This window comes from Grampus griseus (assembly GCF_964374135.1).
Source record: "Grampus griseus genome assembly, chromosome: 10".
Lineage (NCBI taxonomy): Eukaryota > Metazoa > Chordata > Mammalia > Artiodactyla > Delphinidae > Grampus > Grampus griseus.
This window is the reverse complement of record NC_139004.1, coordinates 55,758,152-55,784,559: the sequence shown is the minus strand read 5'-3', so window position 1 is coordinate 55,784,559 and position 26,408 is coordinate 55,758,152. Positions and strand designations below refer to the sequence as shown.

The window sequence follows — 26,408 nt, the reverse complement described above, 5'->3', positions numbered from 1 at the left end:
TTCAGGGCTGCTTCTAGGAGCACTAACTACCCAGAACTTCTGGCTTTCCCCAAGAATGGTCCAACCATGCCCCTGCAACCAGAGAAAGCCCTCCAGTAGGATTGCAGTGCATTGTAGGGGAAACATCAGAATGAGGACTGTGGGCAGGGACTTAGCATCTGCTAAAGAAGGGAAGCATGTGGATATCTGGAGAGCACCAGCTGTCTCTATATAAAGACCCAAGCTCCAGAGGATTCTAGTTGTAGCCGATCCGAAACCAACAAAGCACGTGAATGAAACTGAACAACCAGCTTCATCCAACCCATTCCTGGAAAGATACTCCTGAAACCAAGGCTATTATTGCTGGGAGATCTGCTCATCCAATCGGCCCTGAGATCCAAAGATGCTCCTTGAAGGGTGCCCTGGACTAGTTTGTGGGTGTGGAGATGGCTGTTAGGAAAAATGCTCCACAAGTTTTGGGGGGATTCCAAGCCTGTTCACAAGTAGTATGTGGTCTCTGGGGGTGACCGGTAAGCACTTGCTTACAAACCATTTATCACAAGTTCCAAAGAGACGGAGCAGAGGAAGGGCACACGTATCCCTGGAGGGCCTGGGAGGTGCTGCCATGAAGGTGATGCCTACGAAGACGCCAAGAGACAAGTGGAAATTTGTCAGGCGTGAGGACAGGCAGGATGGAAGCCACTTCCAGCAGCTTGGTCCCGTTGGTGTATTAGGTTAGTAATTCACACAAAGAGGAAATACCAAGCTACCTTTTAAATTAATTAATGCTGAAAACCTTCATTAACACAAGATTTCACTCTAACCACCAGAGATTTGTTTCTGTGACATTTTTACTTGTGTGTTTGGGTGGCCTCGTGTTTTCTGCCCTCTGCTTCAACAAAGTGCAATTTCCATACTTCTTTATTTTCCAGGCTTCCATTTAACTGGCAGCACGCCTTCTCTCTCCTCGGAGAATTTTGAGCTTCTCTGTCCAAAAACACAGAGTGGAAAGTGAATCGTTGATGCTCTTCAAAACTGAAGGCAGGGCTTCCCTGGTGGCGCAGTGGTTAGGAGTCCGCCTGCCGATGCAGGGGACACAGGTTCGTGCCCCGGTCCGGGATGAGCCCACATGCCGCGGAGCGGCTGGGCCCGTGAGCCATGGCCGCTGAGCCTGCACATCCGGAGCCTGTGCTCCACAACGGGAGAGGCCACAACAGTGAGAGGCCCATGTACCGCAAACACACACACACACACACACACAAAAACAAACAAACAAACAAAAAAATACTGAAGGCAGATCACTAAGCTCACATGATATGGGATGACAGCTTCAATCTCAAAACCATCCCCAATTTTTCAAATATTTTTCACTGTCCTCAAACATACAGAAGACAAAACAAGTGTGTGATTAATTAGGCAAAGTGTTACCAAGCCCTCTCCCATGGGTCAGAAGCAGCACTCACAAGAGACAGGCTAACTCAGAGCATCCGAATGAACCCTAACTAAATGTCCTGGAGAGGAAAGAACAGATACCCCAAGATGCAACAGCTCCTCGGAAACTGGTTCAGGAGGGCTCAAGTCAGTTAGCAAAGGTGGGATGGTGGATATGGCTGAACAAAGCTCTGCCCTAGGGGCTGCCCTGGTGGCGCAGTGGTTGAGAGTCCGCCTGCCGATGCAGGGGACACGGCTTCGTGCCCCCGGTCCGGGAAGATCCCACATGCCGCGGAGCGGCTGGGCCCGTGAGCCATGGCCGCTGAGCCCGCGCGTCCGGAGCCTGTGCTCTGCAACGGGAGAGGCCACAGCAGTGAGAGGCCCGTGTACCGCAAAAAAAAAAAAAAAAAGCTCTGCCCTAAAGCTCATCTGTTCTTCCCGTGGATGTGTGTGGTGCTCCCTCTCCTCCCCCTGGGCAGCGGCACCATCAACCCTGTCCCCTGCCCCCCCCTCAACCAAGAGTCAGCTGGGACTCCCATTCCCTTCCTTCACTGCCCACATCCAGTCAATCTCCACTCCAAGTCCTGGAGATTCCATTTACTTTTTTTTTTTTTTTTTTTTGGGGCCACGCCACATGGCTCACGGGGTCTTAGTTCCCCTACCAGGGATTGAACCTGGGCCCTCAGCAGTGGAAGTGCCAAGTACTAACCACTGGGCCGCCAGGGAACTCCCTCTACTTCCTAAATGTCTCTCAAATCTGACACCTCCTCTCCATTCTCTTAACTACTTGCTGCTTGAATGCCCCTCCTCCACCATGACATCGGACCCGGACCATCTGTCTCTGGCTCTTCTTCCTACCCCTCACCTACCCACACACCTGGACAAAGTGAGGTCTCTAAACCATAAAGTGGGTCATCTTTCCCCTGCCTCAACTAAACACTCCAGTGGGTTTCCACCTGTTTCTCAAATTCTGCGGGATCCTCAGACATATTCTGGGGGTTCACAAGTTCTCCAAAATTATTTTTTGTTTAACTTTGTGCTTTCACTTTAATGAGCATCTTTTTAATAGAATATCAATAGAAACATATTCTAGAACATCCAAATGAGCATGTTATGACCAAGTACTGCCACATAATTCCACTGTGTGTATTCCTGCATTTATGGTATAGTTGGCAATAAGAAATATGATGATTATTATTATTTTAATTGTCACAGGCCAATGAGAAAACAAGTCAGACTTAATAGAGACAAAGGAAACTGATGAGAAAATTAAGCCATCATATAACCCATGTGGTACGGCACACAGCCTCCCATAAGAATGGAACAACTGTTTTTAGACCCAGAAACAATGATTTGGTTTTAGCAAGAGTGACTTCATCCATCACATTAAATTCATGGAGTTAATCTGAATTTACTCGATTTGTAGCTGTGTTGATATTTTATTCATATATTTGTTTTGGTTTTATGGTCATATGAGAGCTCTAAATATAAAGTGCTTAGATATATAATAAAAATAATTTAAGCCACCACTAGATGCTATAAGATTTCTTTTTCCTTTAAATAAATTCACATATTACTCCCATTTGAGAAACTTGGGCTTTCAGAATGAGGTTTAAGCTACAAAACAAGGCATACGTGGGAGAGACAGTGACATTCTCTGAACTTTCATCCACACACCCCTCATTGTTTCCCAGCCCCCTCACCATTGGTTCTGGCCAATGGGCTGTGGCATAAGCAACGATGCATCAGCTCTAGGCTGAAACACAGAAGAGCCAGAGAGTAACTCTCCCACAATCTCTTCCTACACTGGTGACCACATAGGCCAACTTTTCCAAATGGTGTGGCTGCAAGATGGGAAAGCTCTGTCAGCTTGGCCCTCCACTGACCTAGGAAGGACACACAGTGGAAGTGAGAAGTAACTGTTGTTGTGTGAAGCTACTAGATGATGAAGTTGATTTGTTACTGCAGCAGAGCTTAGCCTATCCTGACTAATACATCTTCAGGAACAGCAGTCTACCTCACTGACCAAGCCCTTCCCATCATACTCCAGGTTCCAAACAACGTTTAGTTCAATGACTTGAACACATCAAGTTGTTTCATGGCACCACCTTACCTTTGCACATGCTGTTCCTTAATCCTAGAATGTCATTCCCCACACTCTTCTGCCCTCTTCCCTATCCTGCCATTGTGATTCATCCTTTGAAACCTGGTTCAGATATAATTACCACCAGGACATTTCCCTCCCTTTTCCAACCCTCTTCCCCCCTTCACCATTACCCATCAACTCTACAGAATGCTTATCTTGCCATGTGATAATTACACATTTACATGCCTGTCCCTACCCCACCTCCAAACACACTGTGGCAGGGTCAGTGGCTTATTCATCTCCGCACTATCAAGACCAGCATGCAGCAGAAGTAGGCAGCATTTGGCCATTTGGCCAGGAAAAGCTTCCTCCAGGGGGCTGGTCCTAAGGCACTGGAAGGAAGTTAAGTTAGATCCATCACGCCCCTGGAGGAAACACCTGACTCAACAGGAACAAGACCAGTGAGTCTCAGCTGTCTCTGCCCCAGTCCCAGGCCAGACACGCCAAGGAATTCTGAACCCTCCCCATCATCTCCCCAAACACATTGCTCTTCAGCCCCCAGGAAGGACTCAGACTTTACCTGGGGCGGCGGGGTCGGGGGACGAGGGGAGCAGCCTAGGACCTTGTACTCGAAGTGTGGTCCACACTTAAGAACTGAGGAGCTAGTGAGAAAAGCAGAACCTCAGGCTCCATCCCGACTCCTGGGTCAGAATCCACATTTTAGCAAGATCCCCAAATGATTCATATGCCCAATAACATTTGAGAGGCACTGGCCCAAGGCACCCAAACAGAATCTCTCCAACCTGAAAGGTAACTTTAATAACAATACTTCTATACACTGATGTATGCAATTATATCTCAATAAAACTGGAAGAAGAAAAAAACTCATGAAAAAAAATAACAGTACTTTCTCTTCGTAATAATATCTGCAAAGTGCTTTACATCAGCGGTCCCCAGCCTTTATGGCACCAGGGACCAGTTTCATGGAAGACAAGACGGGGGGGGCGGGTAGGGGGGGGATTGTTCAGGCGGCAATGCGAGCGATGGGGAGTAATGGGGAGCGGCAGATGAAGCTTTGCTTGCCCGGCCCACTACTCACCTCCTGCTGTGCGGCCCAGTTCCTAACAGGCCACGGACCAGCCTTTTCAAAGAACTCCCCCACATACGAATCTTCAAAAGAGGCTCTGTGTTACCACCAGATGGTTTAGGCATTAACAGGAGGCTACCAAAGGAAAAAGTGGGAAACTCTGGGTACCAGATACGATAGCCCCCTAGATGCAAGGAAAGGAAACATCATCAGGCGAGAGCCTCTGACTAACAAAGGCTGTCCAAGCCCCTCACAAGCCCCGGTACTGGTCTGCAGCTTGGGGGCTGGGGACCCCTGCTTTGTATTACTCAATCCTCAGAACAATTTGCTCATGTCCATTTTACCAATGAGGAAACTGAGACTCAAAGTGTCTGGGTACCTTGCCCACTATCATACAGCTTTGAAGAGTCAGAGTCAGAATTTGAAGGCAATTCTGCTGGACTCAAGAGTTGTAACCCCCATCACCACCCACTACACGGCACCCTGCCATTCACAAGCACTTAGCCTTCCAGACCAGCTCTGGAGACCTCCGTGCCCCTTCACACAGCCGCTGGACAGTATTTCCCTCTATTCCATCACTTACTTCCAACACCACCATGCCTCCACATACACCACTGTCCCTGAGACACTTTCAGTTCTCCCTGGGCAAGGATTTTATGGGCTTGCTAAATGATTGTTTGATGAGTCAATGAAAATATTTCCCCTTCATCATCAGACAGCCCTCTGAGGATGGCTGGATAATTATTATTAAGTAAAGAAAGGTGAAGACACCGAGGTTCCCAGAGAAGTTGAATGACTTGCACCAGATCACCAGGAAGCCTCAGACCTCTGGGGATAGGATGGAACTGAACTCCTTGACTCCCAGGACAGCCCCTTCCACTCTCCCTGTATTTCCCTCTTCTGACCTACATTACCAGGCAGTTAAAAACATCCTTGTCGGGCTTCCCTGGTGGCGCAGTGGTTGGGAGTCTGCCTGACGATGCGGGGGGCGCGGGTTTGTGCCCCGGTCCCGGAGGATCCCACGTGCCGCGGAGCGGCTGGGCCCGTGAGCCGTGGCCACTGAGCCTGCGCGTCCGGGGCCTGTGCTCCGCGGCGGGAGAGGCCACGGCAGTGAGAGGCCTGCGTACCGCAAAAAATAAACAAAAAAACAAAAAACAAACAAAAAATTTCCTTGTCAAAGAACTCCCCCATATATGCATCTTCAAAAGGGGCTCTGTGTTACCACCAGATGGGCCAAATTTAGACATTAACAGGAGGCCACCAAAGGAAAAGGTGGGAAACTCTGGGTACCAGATACAATAGCCTCCTGGATGCAAGGAAAGGAAACATCATCAGGCAAGAGCCTCTGACTAACGAAGCCCGTCCAAGCCCCTCACAATGACCCCATGTCAAGGCAGAGGCTCCCTGGAAGGCCAGGCTGGTGGAGACACACCCACCCTCCCTGGAGTCTGTGGTATTGTGGTTCCACTGATCAAGACAGCCCTTTCTTTCCCTTTATTGTCTTTAGAAAGAAGCTAAGACATTTAATCAGCTCCACATGTAACCAGAGAAAAGCAACACACCTGCCTGAAATATTCAAATATTTAGGAAAACACAGGAGGGAAATTTCCCTTGAACTGGTTAAAAGGGGGATGAGAGAAGCCAAGAGTGAGATCTTGGGACAATGAAGCAACTCTCCATTTTGTTTTGCTTTTCTGAGCATTACACCCAAGCACCATGCCACCCATTGGGCACTGCCGAAGGCACCCAGATGAGAAGTTAATGGCCTGGGCACAGGGCTCCATCTGCTAGGAGGCACCTTGTGAAAATTCACACCAAGGCACTCTGCAGGCTAGCGCAGGCTACCCAGTGCTGATGATACAGCCCTACTCTAGAAATGTTTGATTGGGTTCCCTAGAATCAGATCCTGAGATAGGAATCCCTAGGAAAGTGTTTTATTGGGAAGTATTCCTAGGAAGAAACTGGTAGGGGAGTGAAGACGTGAGTCCAGAAAGAGAAGCAAACCCAGCAATGACCCCTGGAGATCAATGTGACACCACTCCACAGTGGATTTCTACAGACAGAGTATGTCACACCTGGCTGTGTCCCAATCAAGGGCAAGGGAGCGGGACTATATACACTCCGGCACCCATCAGGCATTGGTTAGGGGCTGCCCCCAAGGGAGATGGCAACTCCCAGGCCCGCCTTGCTCTCAGCTCCTTCAGACCAAGCAGACTCCAGCAGCCCCAACAAAGACGATCATCCTCCAACGAAGGGGAGGGGCTGGCGGCTGGGAGTGAAAGCGTCCAGGGTACCAGTGTGCACAAAGGGCTCTGAGGGGACACTGTGTCACACTGAAGTACCTGTGACAGTCCAGGGTCCAGTATTCCTTTCTCCAAGTTTTGCCCAAAGCCTGACCATGATAACGCTGACTCCATCTCAGCTATTCTGCGGCCTCACGGGGTTCTCACATTTCTTTGAGCTCACCATAAATGTACCTGGCTCAAAGACCTTTCAGACCTTCATGGAATGAGTTACAGAGCATCTTTCAGATATCGTTTTCTGCCTCTCTGTTCTTTTTCCAGGGAAGCATTTTCTGGCACCACCCAAAGCAATCCAAATATTAAACTGAAATGCTTTTATGAAGTTGGGCTGCCAGGCAAACCCAACATCCTTTTTCTTTTTTTCTTTCTTCCTGGGGCCCCTGTTTCTTGCTACCTTGCCCCTTAAGGATAAGCACAATGCTTGGCTACTACTCTAGATGCCCCATTCATTGTGATTGTGACTGTCAGCTCAACACTAGCCAACAGATCACCTCTGTAAGCTGTGACATGGACTAACTTCACAGCTCCTAACACAACCATAAAGGCCCAGGACCACCTAATGCCAAGACAATCAGGAAGGAAGGACCCAGCTTCAAGTTGGCAGCTGTGATCTTGGACAACACAGCAAGTAAATGAAAGGAGATGGAATCCACAGGGAAGGGGGTAAGACAGAGGGAGAACTAATGCTGGAAATGAATAACAGCGGAGTTCTCTCCACAACTTCTCCTCAACCCCCACTCCCAGCAGGCGGATACCCCGAAAAGGTGTCTCCAGACGCCTCTGCCCAGCCCTGCACAGTCTTCTTCCCACCTCACAACACCTCGCCCCCAGAGCCAGACACCCAAGGCAGTATAAATGCGGTCCTATATTTGAAATTATTGATGGGATATTTCACGAACTCATTTTCTTTTTTCTGTTTATGCCCAGACGCTCTGCCTCTAGCCTTTTCCCCTATAGTCTTTAGTTCTTCTGTGTGTTTCTTTATCTAGTTCTAAGGAGAATTTCCTTTCCTTTAGCTGGGTCACAAGAGCTGTGGAAACCTGGGTTTAAATCCCAGCTTGGTCGCTATTAAGCCATGTGACCTTGTGAACCTCTGCTTTCTCATCTGACAAATGGGGATAAATCCACCTTCCTTACAGGTCTGTGGAGAAGATGGATGAAATGAGGTCAACTCTAGGTAAAGCACCTGACATGTCGACATGCTCAATAAAGCCCGGCTCCCTCGCGGGCGCCTTCCCTCTCCGACAGCCCCACCGCACCTCCCAGGATGCCCCCGCGTTTCCCAGGCCAGCCCCTCTGGACAGCGAGGGACAGGAACCCAGATGGGGACAGCGTTAACCCCGACCCCGAGCAGGCGAGCTTCAGCTGGTGTGGCCACACACACACACACACACACACACACACGCACCGCGCTTGCTCCGGGTACCCCCGCGGGACCGGCACTGAGGCCCCACAGCGCACGGAGCGGGGTCTCGAGTCGGGGAGACACAAGGGCTTCCCCTACGCCGGCGGCGGCCCCGACCTGGTGGGCGCCAGAGCGCATGGTACTTACCCGGGGCGGGCTGAGCAGGGCAGCTGGGGGCGGGTCGTGCGGGGGGCGGCGGCGGGCGCGGGGCGGGCGAGGCGGCGGGCATGGCTCGGAGGCCCGGGAGCTAGGCGCAGGGCTTGGAGGCGCGGGGCCGCGGTTCGACGGCGGGGCGAGCGCGGCGCAAGCGGCGAGGAACCCGCTCCGCCCTCTCTCCTCGTTCCCTCCCGCCGCCCGCCCCGCGCCGCGCAGCGCCGGGCAACAGCCACGGGGAACGTCTCTGGGGGCGCCGGCTTAGCAACAGCGCGCCGCCCAGCCTTTCTCCCAGCACCCGCACCCGCCCCGCCCTGCTCCGCGCGCCGAGCCGGGCGGGGCCCGCTTTGAACTTGCTCACGCCCCCCCAGTCTTCTCCAGGGAGCGCCCGAGGTGGCCCTCGGGGACCCTTCCGCAGCCCGCCTCTGTCAGATCGCAGGGCGTGCCCTAGAGCCAGGCGCGGTCGGGCTTTGAAACTGAGCCTCGCCCACGTTCTCTGTGGGTGGCGGACCAAAGGCGTCCCCAGGACCCGGGAAGTCCTCGCCCCTCCTGGTCGTTCAGAGACCAGGCTTCCCTCACTGATCCCTTCCTCCTACCCCATCCCCGCTACGCTCACACATTGACCCTGCAGCCGTCCTATATCCTGCTTGCCCCACAGATTCAGAGAACTGCTCACATGCCGTCCACACCCGTGACCTCAAAGATACAGCCTGCAAACCTCCCTCCAGCCTCACGTCTTCCTGGTACCATCTAAAAGCTGCTCAGTGCCCCTTGCGTTGTTCTACCCCTTCCAAGCCCACCACACGTCTAATCCTCCCATTTGCAGATAGATCCCCCATGTCTGCAGTCACAATCCCATCTCCTCAAAGACTAGCTCCCAGGCCTCTCCTGGGAGAGATGATTAATGCAGGGAAGACCATGCCCATGTAGGGGAGCAGAATTTGCCACCCCAAACGATGTCTCTTTGGAATATTATTTTAAGCTAGTTATTTTCTGAGAAACAGCAGACGTGGGAAAAACTCCGAAAACCAAGTAGGAGTTACCCCTGTGTAAGAAACATTTACATTTGTAAAGGAAATCTCCATTTATTAGGTGTCTCTTTCACCGTACCTGGAAGAGGAGAAGGACCAAATCTCTCAAAATTCTTTTTTTTTTCTTTCATTTCTAAGTCTTTCCTGAGTATTGTCACCTCATTTCTGAGTTTTTCTTTTTTTATTATTATATGAAACATATATTGTTATTTCTCAACATTTTTAAAAGGCCCTGATATAGAGCAAGTATTATTTTCCAAAATTATTTGAGCACACAGTTATATTAATATATCATGAAGAAATGGTTCTATAGAAGGAATAAATGAGAGTTCATGTGCAAGAACTAAGGAAAGGTATTTAAAGACATTTCCCCCCCCCTTTGGTCCACTCTGCGAGGCTTGTGGGATCTTAGTTGAACCCCAGACCTCGATAGTGAAAGCACGGAGTCCTAACCACTGGACCATCAGGGAATTCCCTAGAAATTCTAATCAATGGAGAAAGCGATGACAAATCTGCATCACAACCTTCCCCTTGTTTACTGTGCTTTTCATGGTAACCTCTACACCCTCAAGATCCTCTTTTGTCTTTAGGTGAGGATGGTGTTTAAGGTGAGGGCTTCAGCCATTTAGAAAGTTACTCAAGTTTTTCTGGGGCTGTCTCATGTATGCATGTTATTAAACTTAGCTTCATTTTTCTCCTGTTAGTCTGTCTCATGTCAATTCTGAGACCAGCCAGAAGATCCTAGAAGGTAGAGGAAAATTTGTTTCTCCCCAACACCCACATCTCCACATGGCCACTGACATGATTACAGCAATGGTCTTGATGTTGCCTTGATCCATCAGGTCACAGAGTGGGCTTGTCTGATGTTGGTGTTCTGTGAAATTGTTCACGTTCCGCAGAACACTAAGACTGAGGCCAGATCTGCTCCTGTATGTCAGGGTCTGTCTTTCTCTTCCTCACACATAACGAAATCTAGGAGAAGGCTATTCCATGCTGGTTCAGGATCTCAGGGGTAACCTTAGGTATAAATCTCTTTCCAGGATTCCACATGGCCCCCTTCAACATATTGCCTTTTCCCCTCAGACTCAAGACTGTTGCCTCAGGGTCACAAAATGGCTGCAACAACCTCTGGAAGCCATTGTGTGCAAAGGAACTTCTGCTTCCAGCTGGTTTGATGGCCAGACAACCCAAAGTGATCATCAAGGACCATTTTCAGCAATCCAGTTCACCAACAGTGAACAAAATGACAAAGGACCTGCCTCCCAGTCTCTCCCCACTAGTCAGGGGAGGCAGGTAATGAAATAGCAAGTATGGTGCTAAATGGTGTGGAGAAAACAAAGGAAGGAGAAGGGAATAGGGAGTGGGGACTGTTGTTATTTTAAGTTGGGCAGACAGGAAAAGCCTCACTGACAAGATGACATTTGAGCAAAAGCCTGAAGGAAGAAACTATTTGGAAATTTCTCTTGGAGGTAAGTGCCCCTCAGCTACTTAAATATTTCCTTTTTAGAAGCCATTGCAGCTACTCTTCCTGGCCCTATGATTTAGGAGCAAACAAAAGTTTTAAAAACTGAGTTTTAGGGTAAGGTTTAACTCTCATGGAGGAGAATTCAGATGACTTGTATTTTCTTTCTTGAAAAGCAGCAGTTCAGCAATGTTTAATTACTGGCTAGATAATCATTTATATGTTCATTATATACACATTAAACATACAAGGAACAACTTAGCTCAAGTTATCAGATTACCTCCCAGCAGTGAGGGATAAACGTGATACATCTTTTTTTTTTTTTTTTTTTTTTTTTTTTTGGCCACAGCGTGCCGTGCAGCACGTAGACTCTTAGTTCCCTGACCAGGGATCGAACACATGCCCCCTGCAGTGGAAGTGTGGAGTCTTAATCACTGGACTGCCAGGGAAGTCCCTAAACATGATACATCTTCTCCAACACTGGAAGAAAATGCTAGTTACCTACTCCTATTCTCCCTTTCTGACCTAGTAACAGACCCCAATTTTAAGCTGACCACACTGCAACCTAGAATAAAGAATAGATTTTCTAGCCTCCCTTTGTTACCGAACCAAACTAGGGTCTGCTCACCCACCACGCAGCAAAGACAATCTACTGACACCAGATTGTGATGAAGGAAAGTACAGTGTTTATTGCAGGACACCACACAAGGAGAATGGGCAGCTCATGATCAAAAGACCTGAACACCTCCATGGCTTTTAGGGAAGGGTTTTCAAAGGCAACATTTGGGATGAGGGTTGCAGCGCGTGGACTTCCTTCTGATTAGTTGGTGGTAAGGTAACAGGGTGATGTTTCAGGAATCTTAATCATCAACCTTCTGGTTCCAACCCGTCTGGGGTCTACTTGCTTGAGGTCAGCACGTAGTCACCATCCTCCATCTGGGTAGCTGGTCTCAGTTTCTGCAGAACAATTTAAAGATATGTGTCGGTTCCTTGCGCTCGGTGGCCATGGCGGCAGCAGCAACAGACATTAGCGGCCCAGCTGCTAGGATCAGTTCCCCTGGGTTTCACCATCCCAGATTTCCTTCAGGGCGCCCCAGGCAGCAAACCAAGATGGAGTATGAGTGGAAACCTGACGAGCAAGGGCTTCAGCAGATCCTGCAGCTGCTGGAGTCCCAGTCCCCCGACACCACCATCCAGAAAACCATTCTAGAAACTGGAACAACTCAATCAATATCCAGACTTTAACAACTACCTGATTTTTGTTCTTACAAAATTAAAATCTGAAGATGAACCCACAAGATCATTGAGTGGTCTCATATTGAAGAATAACGTGAAAGCACACTTTCAGTATTTCCCAAATGGTGTAACAGACTTTATTAAGAGTGAATGTTTAAACAATATTGGTGACTCCTCTCCTCTGATTAGAGCTACTGTAGGCATTTTGATTACAACTATAGCCTCCAAGGGAGAACTGCAGAATTGGCCTGACCTCCTACCAAAACTCTGTAGCCTGTTGGATTATGAAGATTACAACACTTGTGAGGGAGCATTTGGTGCCCTTCAGAAGATTTGTGAAGATTCTGCTGAGATTTTAGATAGTGATGTTTTAGATCTTCCTCTCAACATCATGATTCCTAAATTTTTACAGTTCTTCAAGCACAGTAGTCCAAAAATAAGGCCTCATGTTGTTGCATGTGTCAATCAGTTTATCATCAGGTGGAACTCAAGCTGTGATGTTGCACTTTGATTCCTTTATTGAGAATCTCTTTGCATTGGCTGGTGATGGAGAACCAGAGGTACAGAAAAATGTGTGCCAGGCACTTGTGATGTTGCTTGAAGTTCGAATGGATCGCCTGCCTACTCACATGCATAATGTAGTTGAATACATGCTACAGAGGCCCCAAGATCAAGGTGAAAATGTGGCTTTAGAAGCCTGCGAATTTTGGCTTACTTTGGCTGAGCAACCAATATGCAAAATGTACTCATAAGGCATCTTCCTAAGTTGGTTCCTGTGTTAGTGAATGGCATGAAGTACTCAGATATAGATATTATCCTACTTGAGGGTGATGTTGAAGAAGATGAAACAATTCCTGATAGTGAACAGGATACAAGGCCACGTTTTCATCGATCAAGGACAGTGGCTCAGCAGCATGACAAAGATGGAATTGAAGAGGAAGGTGATGATGACGATGAAATTGATGATGATGATACAATTTCTGACCGGAATCTAAGAAAATGTTCTGCGGTTGCCCTAGATGTTCTTGCAAATGTGTATCGTGATGAACTTTTGCCACATATTTTGCCCCTTTTGAAAGGATTACTTTTTCATCATGAATGGGTTGTTAAAGAATCAGGCATCTTGGTTTTAGAAGCAATTGCTGAAGGTTGCATGCTGGGCATGATTCCCTACCGACCTGAGCTCATTCCTCACCTTATTCAGTGCCTCTCTGATAAAAAGGCTCTTGTGCGTTTCATAACGTGCTGGACTCTCAGCCGCTATGCACACGGGGTAGTCAGCCAGCCCTCAGACACATACCTGAAGCCATTAATGACAGAACTGCTAAAACGTATCCTGGATAGTAACAAGAGAGTACAAGAAGCTGCCTGCCGTGCCTTTGCTACCCTGGAAGAGGAGGCTTGTACAGAACTTGTTCCTCACCTTGCTTATATACTTGATACCTTGGTCTTTGCATTTAGTAAATACCAGCATAAAAACCTGCTCATTCTTTATGATGCCATAAGAACGTTAGCAGATTCAGTAGGACATCACTTAAACAAACCTGAATATATTCAGATGCTAATGCCTCCACTGATCCAGAAATGGAACATGTTAAAGGATGAAGATAAAGATCTCTTCCTTTTACTTCCTTTTACTGAAGTGCCTATCTTCAGTTGCCACAGCCCTGCAGTCTGGCTTCCTTCCATACTGTGAACCTGTGTATCAGCGTTGTGTAAACCTAGTACAGAAGACGCTTGCACAAGCAATGCTGAACAGTGCTCAACGAGATCAGTATGAGGCTCCAGATAAAGATTTTATGATAGTGGCTCTTGATTTACTCAGTGGCCTGGCTGAAGGACTTGGAGGCAACATTGAACAGCTAGTAGCCCGAAGTTACATTCTAACACTAATGTATCAGTGCATGCAGGATAAAATGCCAGAGGTTAGACAGAATTCCTTCGCCCTGTTAGGTGACCTGACAAAAGCTTGCTTCCAGCATGTTAAGCCTTGTATAGCTGATTTCATGACAATATTGGGAACCTACCTAAATCCAGAGTTCATTTCAGTCTGCAATAATGCCACATGGACAACTGGAGAAATCTCCATTCAAATGGGCGTAGAGATGCAGCCTTATATTCCTATGGTGTTGCACCAGTTTTGCACCAGACCCAACACACCAAAGACGTTGTTAGAGAATACAGCAATAACAACTGGTCATCTTGGTTACGTTTGTCCTCAAGAGGTGGCTCCCATGCTACAGCAGTTTATAAGACCCTGGTGCACCTCTCTGAGAAACATAAGGAACAATGAGGAAAAGGATTCAGCATTTTGTGGGATTTGTACCATGATCAGTGTGAATCCCAGTGGAGTAATCCAAGATTTTATATCTTTTTGTGATGCTCTTGCATCATGGATTAATCCAAAAGATGATCTGCGAGACATGTTCTGTAAGATCCTTCATGGATTTAAAAATCAAGTTGGGGATGAAAATTGGAGGCATTTCTCTGACCAGTTTCCACTTCCCTTAAAAGAGTGTCTTGCAGCTTTTTATGGTGTTTAATCTCATACACTTATGCTACAGTCCCATAATTAGGGGTCCTTCAGTCTTGGAGACTATGAGGGAGACTCTGCACCCAGGGAAGATGTTACCCTTTACAGGGAGGAAGGGTAAACCAGTAAGGAATACAGTACAGTCCCAGCCCTAGTGGGAGGGGCTGGAGGGAGGTGTTGTCGTCACTGTATTAAGTCGCTGTTGGGAAACGTTTTAACATCTGGAGCCTTTGTGGGTGGAAATCTGTCTCCAATTACAACGCTGCACTAGATGTGAAGAGGCAAAAAAAAAAAAAAGAAAAAGTTATTCAATCTACTCCCAATACATTCTGGAATATTGTGGGGAATTGTACCAAAACAAGAACCATATAAATGATGCATAGGGATGAGAAAGAGGAAAAATTCTATAGCACAATAAAGGAAGCCTAAGAATGGGGATTAGAAAACAGTAAAGTTTTTTTTTTTTAATTTAAAGGTTTTTATAAAATTTCCCACATGATGGGGACTTGTTCTTGCATACTGATGAAGAACTACACAAATGAAAGCTAATAAGAGTTAAAAGCAGCTTGCCTACCCATAGTAGAAGCAGGTTCTTGGAAGTTACAATTTAAGGTACCCCAAAACGTTGGAAATAAAACAAAACAAATTTAAACAATGAAGCACCCTGTGAAATGCCAAATGAGTCACTCCTTTTACCTCTGTGGGATGGGCAGGGAGGGAGGAATAAATGGGGTTGGACATATCAAACTAAAGATTGACATCTTGACTTTGCATTAAGACGTTAATGTAGTGGATATAATTTGATGGTTGTACTTCATTAGATTTAATTTCTCGGCCAAGAGGTCATTTTTTTTTTCATTGTTTCACTGTGCCTTTAACCTTTTATTAAAAGGAATTTTTTTTTTTTACATCTTTATTGGAGTATAATTGCGTTACAATGGTGTGTTAGTTTCTGCTTTATAACCAAGAGGTCACTTTTAAAGTGCAGTTTAAGGTTCAGGCATGCATTCTGGCTCATAGGGATTGAAAGTACTTTAAATGAGTGGGAAAGTAGCATGCTTGCATCACATAGAGCGAGATTGGTATTCAGTTACCTCTGTTGTGCCAGTTTGTGTTGCAGTTTACCAATTCAATATAGCCCTCATTTAAAATTCCTTTTTAAGATTTGTGGATTTTATTTTTATTAAGAATACAGATATAAAGTACTGTAGTTTACAGCTAGGCCTTGAAATATCTTTTTAGGATCTGTTAGGAATAAGATTGATATTGTATTGTGTGTGACCTGCACAATGTGGAAAGCTGATATGCCTGTGCAACATCTTTGCCTCTGTGCTGTCAGTGTGATGTGCTTTCTGCATGGCTATATACTACTAGTGATTTTATCAAAACTTCTAAAACTTAAATTACATGGTAAAGGATCTGTAAGAGGCTGCATAAATGTTAGTTGGCACATAAACACAATTGTAGAAGTTGAAGACATGATTGCTATATTTCAGCGTTTATTCCCACTCAACATATTGCCTTCTAAGCTTTCTTTTTTGGTTCAAAGCAGGATCTTAAAGATATGTTTAAGTTAATGGATGTAAGGCAGGGTTCCTACACTGTACTGGCACATGTTGGTGGCCCTCTGTGCCCTAGATATATGCACACAGTGTGCAAGTAAAAAGCTACAGAGTGAAAGTTGGTTTGGATCCTCTTCATTTGTTTAGCTTTTCTGTTATTTTTCTCTACTTACATGTATTTCTGTGAATAAATCGTTGTTAAGTTAAAAAAAAAAAAAACAGATATGCGTCAGATTATTATGCATATTCCTTGAGGAGGAACCCGGGCTCTGTTTTATCATTGAACTATTGTTTAAGCTATCCTTACTTTTCTTGCTTGACGGCTTTTCCTTTGTTTCTGCATTCCCTCACGTCCCTAATTAGTAACTGCTTGAGTCCACTTTGGAACTCAGGAAAAGCCTAGCAGACTAAAGCCTTTTTCTGCAAACAAGAAACAGGGGACCCAGTGGACTTTTGTATCTGGAAAGGGCCCACAGGGACCTGCTCAGTGTTACCCGCCCCCACCTTTTCTTTAACACTCCTCCATCCTGAAGGGTACAGGGGCGGGAGAAGAAAGGGAATAAAGCTTTGGATAGAAACTTAGCAGGGGAACTCCGTTTTAGGGGGACTCAGTTTCACTGTCTACCTCTCAGCCCTCACCTCCTGCCAGTCCCCCAGGGATGCTCTGGGCTCCAGCTAGTGCAAATTCCTTGCTTTGTCTCGGGCAGCATCTGTTTCCATCCACTGCTCCATCTGCCCCCGTGTAGCCCTTACTCAGTCATCATCTCCTCACCCTAAGTAAACTGCCAATGCACGATTCAAGCCCTAACTCCCTACCAGCAGGAAGATAGGAAAGTAGGGTGTTGAAATGGCTGCATCATGGTCAATCTGGTTTCCCTCCAGTACTGACAAGTGACCCAGTCAGTGGCACATTCCATTCAGCCGGTGATTCCTATCGACATTGAAGTCAGTCAGAATGCCTCCGTTGGCTTCAGCAGACTCATCCCATTTGACCCAAGTCCACTCACTCCAGTAGACTTCTTTCAACAAGGAAGTCAGGGAATTCCCTGGTGGTCCAGTGGTTAGGACTCAGCGCTTTCACTGCTTTCAGCTGCTGGGGCCCAGGTTTGAACCCTGATCAGGGAACTAAGATCCTGCAAGCTGAGCGGCATGGCCAAAGAAACAAAAATCAAGGAAGAAGTCGAAACTCTTGCCTAAGATAAAATGAAGGACTTCCTGTGGAGGACATTAATGCATACGATCACTCTTCTCACTCTGGTTCAGATAACTTTGTGTCAGCTGTGTGTATACATGATTTCAGGAATATATCAAAGATACGATACCACTTTTTCTGGATACAAGCCCCTGCTTTTAAACGAATCAGTTTATTTCCGATGTCTGCTAAACTTACCATCTGGGCCCTCCCGATGCCCAAGAATATGGCACTCGGTGCGGTAAAAAGCAAGATGCAGATAATTGTTTCTGTATTATAGCAATAAAAACAAACTCACTTGCAAAACTACTAAATGATCTTCAAATGTGGAATGGTAATAAAAGGTAAGTCTGAAATATTCTCCAGCCCTTACGGTATAGTAGCAGATTCAGGGCAAGATTTCAAGTATCATAGGACATGACATTCTCAGAACACTGCCTATAATTAGGCATAAAAGCTAGAAAAATTGGGCTTAAGTCTGAAAAAGATAGACTGTAGTACAAAAATATGTGTAATCTCTCTTGAATTACCAAACTTGCCCTCAAAAAAAGGAAGAGATAATAAGTAAATGATATCCAGTCCTAAGATTCCAGAATAAAACACATAGGCACACAGTTAAAGCTGTACATATACACAAGCATGTTTGCAAAGTGTGATGTATGGTTCATGCCTATGTATGGGCCACACTGAAATTGAGCATGTTATAAAGAAATTCCTCAGTTAGGGCTCAAATTGTCTTACATAAAAATTTTAAATAAATATATTAGTGATTCAGTTGGCCTCAAATAAATTCTTCCTGTTCGTCTTAGTATCATATAAAGGATAGAAGTTCACCTTGGATATGGGTGCTGTCCTCAAAGATAAACAGAAACAAAGTAGACAGACCTTTCCTGATTCTTATATTTAGCTGAAAGTTGCTGCTGTGGGACAGGGGTCTGCAAACTATACAGACAGTGCAGCCAAATCTGGCTCAGTGCCAATCTGTGTAAATAAAGATTTATTGGAATACAACCATGCCTATTCATTTACATATTGTCTATGCTGCTTTTGAATAGTTGTGACAGAGACCATATGACCCACAAAGCTAAAACTATTTATTATCTGGTCCTTTACAGAAGAAGTTTGCAGACCCCTGCTGTTGTGTCGGCACATTCTGTGTTCTGTCTTTGGATGAAATGGAGAAGTGCAAGCCACCAAATTTTACTTCCTTATGTGTTGAATAATGATGAGAACTGTTTTGGAAAAAAATTAAAGTTTCTCGTTCTCAGGTTTGCAACAGTCATTTTGCTTTAATCTAACCCTGTTGGCGTCCAACCCACTTGGTAGATTTAACTCCTTCTCTGAATATTCTTAAAATCTCTACCAAGTGGAGAAGCCCAGTATGGGAAGAGAGATGAACATTTCTGAACCATCTATCAGGAGCTTCCACAGAGGGACCCCTCTTTTAAAACCCAGAACTCTGTGAGATAGGGTCATTTTTGCCATTCTTCTGAGGCTGTCTCCTCTTTTTAAACACTTGAGAAAGCCGAGAATCAGAGAGCTTAAGAAACTCAGCCAAGGTCACACAATAGCATAATAATATGCAGAGGCAGAATTGGAATCCAGGTCTGTCTGATTCCAATGCACATGCTCCTTCCACCATACCTTGCTGCCTGATCAATGTATTCATTTATTCACTCAGTGAATAATCACTGAGCACTCTGGGGGTATCTGCTATGTTCAGTCATTATGTCAAACCCCGAGGACACAAAGATCACGAAAAACAATGAAGAGGAATTGACCAGGGTTACATTTCAAATAAGATTGATGTGACCTCCCACAGGTCAGAATCCCCTCAATCCATAATTTAATTTAAAAAAGTAAGAGTATCCATATCCTTATGAAAGATAGTTCCATGATTATATCTTCCTAAAAGATCTAGTGTTGACTAATTAGATTGTAACCCTGAAGTATAAGCATAATATATAGACTGTTGACATCATATCAGAGAAGTTACCTGGCTCATGAATTAAAGCAATTTCTCAAACCAATTTAGTTTTTAAAAATCTAGATTACCTTTGAATTTCTATTAACCACAATACCAGACTTAATTCTGGTGTCCTGTTGGCATGGTACCCACCAGACAGTGATGACCTACATAGTCACTATTCCCTAGTCTCTAACTTGGGTGTCATTATTTCTTCAATGTAGTCTTGGGCAATTTTTTTTTGTCTAACGCTGAAGATATTGGAAGTTCATTTTACAATCTTGACAGAGCATCTTTAATTTCCAACAGCTCTGGTTACTTAAGTGATGATTATATTATTTCTTTCCACTGAATCTTCATAGCTGTATGAAGCCTTTCATAGAATCCTCAAAGTGGTAAAAAAAAAAAAAAAGTATTATACACATTGCAACTCTAAATAGTGTTTTATATGTAAATAGTGAAGATTCCAGTAGAAACAGCAAATGTGAATCTGTGCTGGAACAAGTGACTGGTATGTGGTTTCACACAGTCAGAAAGGTTGTTTGTTTTAAAAAAGCAAGTAGGATGGGAATTCCCTGGCAGTCCAGTGGTTAGGACGTGGCGCTTTCGCTGCTGAGGGCCCGGGTTCAATCCCTGGTTGGGGAACTGAGACCCTGCAAGCCGGGTAGTGCAGCCAAAAAATAAAATAAAATTTAAATAAATAAGCAAGTAGGAGCCTCAACAGTGAATATGTGAAATCTGATCATCACTGCATCAGCAATCTACTGACCCCTAATGCTCAAGGACTGTCTATCTTGAAACTGTCACAGTTGGCAGGAAGTTATCTATACATTTGTTATTCTCAAACTGAGCACAGTGACAGAACCACAGTTACAGGTAAACCAAATCCTCCCCACTCACCCCAGAATAAGTCACATATTCCAGTGTGAAACTGACCAACAATTAATGGCTGAAAGAAAGACTAAGGCTCTCGTGCATCACTCCACTTTGAACCCCTTATAGCAAAAACAGGAGTAAGTATCTTGTAAAATCAACCACAGTAGTCAGGACAAAATTACGCCTAGAAACAAAGCAGAGATGGTTATTGGCAAAAGTCCTTACCAAATGACAGCATAGGAAGTCCCGTAAAATCGGTGGGACATACAAGAGGAAGGAGCAACCTGTATTGTGTGTGTGTGCATGATAGAAGTTTCTTCAACTTAGATTGGGACAAAACACTGCAAAAAGTAATCTAGCTGTTGACACAAGCATGGCACATACACAAGGGAGAAGCGCTCAATGACTTTCATGCAGCAGGAGGAGAGATTGTTTGCGCAGCTCTGTTGTAAACTAGAAAACAAGTGTTGGGTCGGGGTTAATGGAGCATCAGCCACACCTGAAGCAAAAAAGAGTATTTCTGTATAGTTCAGGGCCTGCTCCTGCAGGCCAGTCCATACATAGCTTTATTGACAGAGGTCAGGCAGTGGTCATCAACATGCCATCTGGTTGGGGTATCATGTCAAGGGAGCCACTGAAAATCACGAGCATGTTCAAATCACAGCGACTTAGCCTCTGCCCTCTTGGCATGCTGTGAGAAGAAATGGGCAACAAGAATCTGTTTTGCATGATTTATATGAAACATACTCAAGTATGATAGCAGTCAAGAAGAGGTGTGCTTCCATTAAATTATGGAGAGGAGGATGAGGTTATAATAATGGTTTTTTCATGTCGCTGATAATGTAAAGAAAGACCTCTTCTGTGATTCCAAGGGGCAAGTGTCAGTGACATGCTTAGAGATGGTTGAGCTTCTAATCTCAAACCTCACAATTGTAAATATTGAAAATAAGATAGCAGGGGAATTCCCTGGCAGTCCAGTGGTTAGGACTCCGTGCTTCCACTGCCGGGGGCTCGGGTTTGATCTCTGGTTGGGGAACTAAGATCCCACATGCTGTACGGTATGGCCAAAAAAAAAAAAAAAAAAGAGGTATCAGAATTTCACAAGGAGGTTGAACTGTGGTACAGAAGACTCTATCACCAAGCAGGATTTTTTCCTCAACATTTATTTTCTTCATTCATCAGAGAAAGAAGTCAATATGTTACTGAACCTGTTAAAAAGTCACATTCAAACATTGTACCAGACCATGAAGAAATTCTTTCCTGGGCCAAGTCAATCAAGGGCAGAACAGGACTGCAGGCAATGTTCCCTTCCAGGCTCAAACATTCACCCTCCTGGGATCCCAATGCAGTGTAACTGTCGGCCTAGCAGCCTTGGAGCACAGCCTTCTGTAAGAAATTGCTCCAATATCCAAACCAATTAACAGAGCTATCAATACACCTTCTGGTGTCCTGTGTGCCTAAAATTATGATTTAGAAGAAGCAAAGAGTTAGAAAAGAAAACAGCTGGAGAGTTAGCATGACCTACTATTCAAGCTGGCAGATATAGATACCTTAGTGGGGGGAAAAATACTCTTCTCCTGGGTGATCTGAAACTATTATTATTAATCTTGAGTTTTTAATGTCATGCTTTGTAATATTTGGAAGTTGTGATGATTTTTTTGAACCTAAAGTTGGTAAATGGTGTGATCCAAATTCCCATGAGTTGTCTAAATTTAAAAACAGAATAAATTCTCAAGTAAGCATATTAAAAACAAACAAAAAGCTACTGCAGCATAGCTATTTTTGCATTATGAAAGCAGGGCAGCCGTGGCTGCGTCTGGATAGCCATTGTTCTGTGTGTAGTCCTGTTCTTTGTTTTCCACACTTGCATAGAACTTTCCCAGTCTGAAATTTCAAGAATTTTGCAAGTGTTCCATGAATCTTTAGACCATCCCACTTACACTGAGAGTAGGTGGAGAACAGGAGACCCAGGGAAATGTAAGAGCCTCTTCTGTGTTAGAGAAGAGAATAAGGATGGAAAAAAAAATGTCCTAACTTTGTTCTGGTTCATTATTAATAATGTCATTTCTTGCAGCACTTTAGCAACAAGAAAATTGGGGAAAAAAAAAACCAACCTTAGGGGCTTCCCTGGTGGCGCAGTGGTTGAGAATCTGCCTGCCAATGCAGGGGACACGGGTTCGAACCCTGGTCTGGGAAGATCCCACATGCCGCGGAGCAACTAGGCCCTTGAGCCACAACTACTGAGCCTGCGCATTTGGAGCTTGTGCTCCACAACAAGAGAGGCCGCGACAGTGAGAGGCCCGCGCACCGCGATGAAGAGTGGCCCCCGCTTGCCGCAACTAGAGAAAGCCCACGCACAGAAACAAAGACCCACCACAGTCAAAAATAAATAAAAATTTAAAAAAAACAAAAAACCAACCTTAAATGATCCCTAAGTTTCAGAGAAGGTATAAAAATGTAGATTTTTTAAAAGCTATTTTCAGGAAAGCATTTAAATATCACAATTATCTAACAAAGTAAAACTGATAATTATATAATTCCACAGCCCTTGGCAGCAAGATAACTTTTGTTTAAAGGGACAGGTGGGATTCATCGTATTCCTTCGTGTCTACAGAACTTGGTGCCTCAGACCTCTAGAGATCTCTAGTGCAAAACAAGGTTAACATCAATCAAATGCCTTGCAGGAACAGACACTATCTTAGTCTTTAGGAAAACAAAAGTTGAAGAGTACAAATGGAAATTACTGGTAATGAAAAATTCAAGATATGGTTGAAAGAAGGCTTTCTCTAAAAAATGAAAGCAAATGACACATAATCAGTGACAGAAGACTTGGTTCCCAGAAAGATAGCACCTCCTACACCTTGAACTTTCAGAAGGAATCAGCAGGTCTTTGGAAGAGGTGTTGGGACAGGAAGACTTGATTGAGAAGTGATGAGCACAGCAGGGAAACTGAGGCCCCAGGAGTGATGGAGACGTTTGGGAGTAAGATCAGAAAAGACAGAAGGGAGGCAGAAGGCAGAGCTCAAAGGACAGCATTTATTACCGTTCCTGCGGCCCTGCCAGCCAGTTGTCCAAGCTCCTCCAGCACCTGCAGCATCCTAGTTGACCAGATGACTAAAGCCTTTGGTCCCCTTCGCTCAGCCAGAACTTTTGTCCCAGGCTCTGCTCTCTGTGACTTGACAACTGAGGCTAATGGTTCAACCAAACTCCTTCTTCCTCGAGTGGCTCAGAAAAGCTGATGCTGTAACCTGGTCTATGGGCTAAGTTGTGCCCCGCCCCCCAGATTTGTATGTTAAAATCCTAACCCCCAGTACCTCAGAATGTGACTGTGTTTAGAGAGACGGTCTTTAAAGAGGTGATTAAGTTAAATGAGGTCATTAGGGTGGGCCCTAATCCAGTAGGATTGGTGTCCTTATAAGAAGAGGAAATTTGGACACAGACATGCACGGAGGGAGGACCATGTGTAGACACAGGGAGAAGATGGCCGTCTACAAGCCACGGAGAGAGACCTCAGGAAAGACCAAACTGCCAACACCTTGATCTCAGAATTCGAGCCTCCAGAAGTGAGAATATACATTTTCATTGTTTAAGCCCTCCAATCTGTGGTACTTTCTTATGGCAGCCCAATATAAACAGACTAATATACCTGGTTATCATTAGTGGGGTGACAGCCCTAGCCAAGAAGGGCTATAGTTCTCCTCTCCATATGTAGAAAAGGCAGCCGCCTCCGCACTGCACAGAACTCCCCCTGCCCCTCCCTGACGACCCTACCCCACACACCTACTCCTATCAGTGCAGGGTGAAAAAAGGGTGTGTAGACCCTTCAGATGGCAGGCTCTCACTTGACTTTTTAAAATATCTCCTGTAAAAAGGGTAGACAAACAGTGTTCGTCCCTTGGCAAAGACTCTTTCTCAGATATATTTGCGGATTGCCATTCACTTGGACTAAACTGCGGTGGCTTCATTCCACCTGGACATCCCCGGGCAGCCTTTGCATTTTTCTTCCTTTGAGTTAAATACAAAGAAGGAACAGAAGGGATGAGAAATTCAGCCACATGCACCTTCTTCTTCCGTGTCCTGGTCCCTATACACACACACACACACACGCGCGCACACATACACATGTGCACGCACACACACGCGCGCGCGCGCACACACACACACACGTGTCCTGCCTACTCACAGCTGTGCCCTTGGGGCCCGGCCACATTCTCCCCTCCTGCAGCACAGACAGCCTGACAGACTAACATCTCCAGAGTACTTTTATTCTGATAGGATTTCTTCTTCTTTCAAAATTTTATTTGAAAGCCCTTGATAGGAGGAAGATTAGAGTTCTTCCAGAAAATGCCTCAATTACAAACTCAGGTGTCCCTAAAAACTCTAACCTGACTTGGGTCCTTAAGAGCTGAGTTTTGATGAGCTGAGAGAATTGATGATCAAGGTCATCCATCCCGTGGTTGATTGCAAGGATTGCAACTTTTGGCATCAGGCACACAAACTTGAGGAAGGCACACGGCATCTTCTCCCTTTCGTCCAGCTGTTCAGACATCTCGCAGCCCCAGAGGGAGGGATAAAGTGTTTCCCCCTAGCTCTAACCCAGAAGCTTTGAGTAAAAGGGAAAAAGTCAGCAACCAGGTCTGTTGTTTCCTCCTCGGTAAGTCAGGAACATTCTACATGAGAGGCTCTTTCCCTCCCTTGGATGTGGCTGAGCCCTGTACTGGCCCCGGGGTCCCACTCCTGGGCCGATGAGACCAAAGACATGGTGGCAAAGAAGCCCTGAAGCTCTCACCCAGGGAAAGGGACTTTGTGAGCAGTGACAAAAACCAGATGCTCCCCCCACCGATGCCAAATTAGCACCTGAAAGATCGGTAGTCAGAATGGTCAAAGGACCCCAGAAAATTGGAAACACGATGACATCTGCATGAAGGAAAACTAAAGGGAGGAGGAAATTGGTGGAATAGAAGATGGAAGAAAACTTTTTATTTCAAGAAAACTTTTACCCTTTTTATCTGTGTACAGTTCAAACAAACTTAGATCTGTGATCCCCACGGGCTAGTGCTGGAGAGGAGAGTCCTGAGGGACTCTAGATGGAGCTCCTCAGTTCTCATCTGTGATGGGTGTGATCATGACGTCTCCCTCATGGGGTTGCTGTGGGTACTCACTAGGGTGGTACCTGTATAAGCCACCACTGAAGTACTCACTTACTAAACGACAGCTGTTCTTGTTGCTGTTTGCTCTGTCTCAAGCCCCACAGCTAGGTGAGTGTGTCCTTAGAGCTTAGGAAAGAAGCCAGGGAAGGCAGCAGGAAGATGCCATCATTTGGGAGACACAAGGGCAAGGATGCTCTCGGGGAGTATCCTTGAATCAAGATTACTAAGAATAGGACATAGCAGGGTCAGGTGATCAAGTTCAAGGTGTAATTGATGGACAACCTTAGAAGCTGAGGTGCCCTCTTATTTACTGCTGGCTGCAGATGCACCCCAGTTGGATGGGATCAGTTGGATGAGAAGCATAGGACAGAGTCGATCTGTGAGGCCTCAAGGGGTGTCTTGAAGAGCATCCTTTCCTACTGGATTATCATCACCTCTTAGTACCGCTTTGTAAGCACCTGAGTCGATGGGGGGCATCTTCTTCTCTGACTGCTTCTTTGAGCAACAAATATTTGCCCTCCTGCACCTCTCCGTTTTGACCTCCATAAATATCTTTGGTTTTTGTGACCACACGTAGACTCCAAACTCTTTTTAAAATCCCACGTCTTACAGAGTACTCAAGATCACCATCAACAACAATTTGGAATTAAATTTTTATTTGTTTTACAGAAGTGGATTGAACCACAGAGCCTCCTCTTCATAGCTTGAGTTTTCAGGGAGCAATGGACCTTCACATTTCCATGCCAGCGCATTTCCGTCTTTCTAAAACGTGACCCATATTTACAACGTTCAGCCACACCCCAGCTGAATACTTGAGTTGTCTGCAATTTTGTGCTCTCCTGAGGCTCCAGAAGTGGACATTTATTTGGGCACTTCTAGGAATGTTTTGCTAATAGAAATCCCTAGGGATGCTCTGTACTTCCACTGCTGGGGGTATGGGTTCGATCCCTGGTCGG

General features: G+C 45.5%; 2 protein-coding genes across 2 annotated transcripts in view; one reads left to right on the top strand and one right to left on the bottom strand.

The window, feature by feature from the left end:
• The window catches only part of DCLK3 (doublecortin like kinase 3), a gene marked incomplete at both ends in the record, with an annotated part of 47,320 nt that extends 38,800 nt beyond the window's left edge, over nt 1-8,520 (bottom strand). Inside the window, one exon of the mRNA XM_082662754.1 lies at nt 8,439-8,520. Coding sequence (XP_082518880.1) covers nt 8,439-8,520 — 82 coding nt within the window. The remainder of the gene's footprint in view (nt 1-8,438) is intronic.
• A 4,029-nt stretch (nt 8,521-12,549) lies between these two features.
• Nucleotides 12,550-14,716, top strand: LOC309828689 (transportin-1-like; the record flags this gene model as incomplete). Its single annotated transcript, XM_082664204.1, is given in 4 exon segments — nt 12,550-12,651; nt 12,653-12,911; nt 12,914-13,806; nt 13,808-14,716. Coding segments are annotated over 4 exon segments (2,148 nt in total). The 5' UTR covers nt 12,550-12,564.
• Between the last annotated feature and the right edge of the window lie 11,692 nt (nt 14,717-26,408).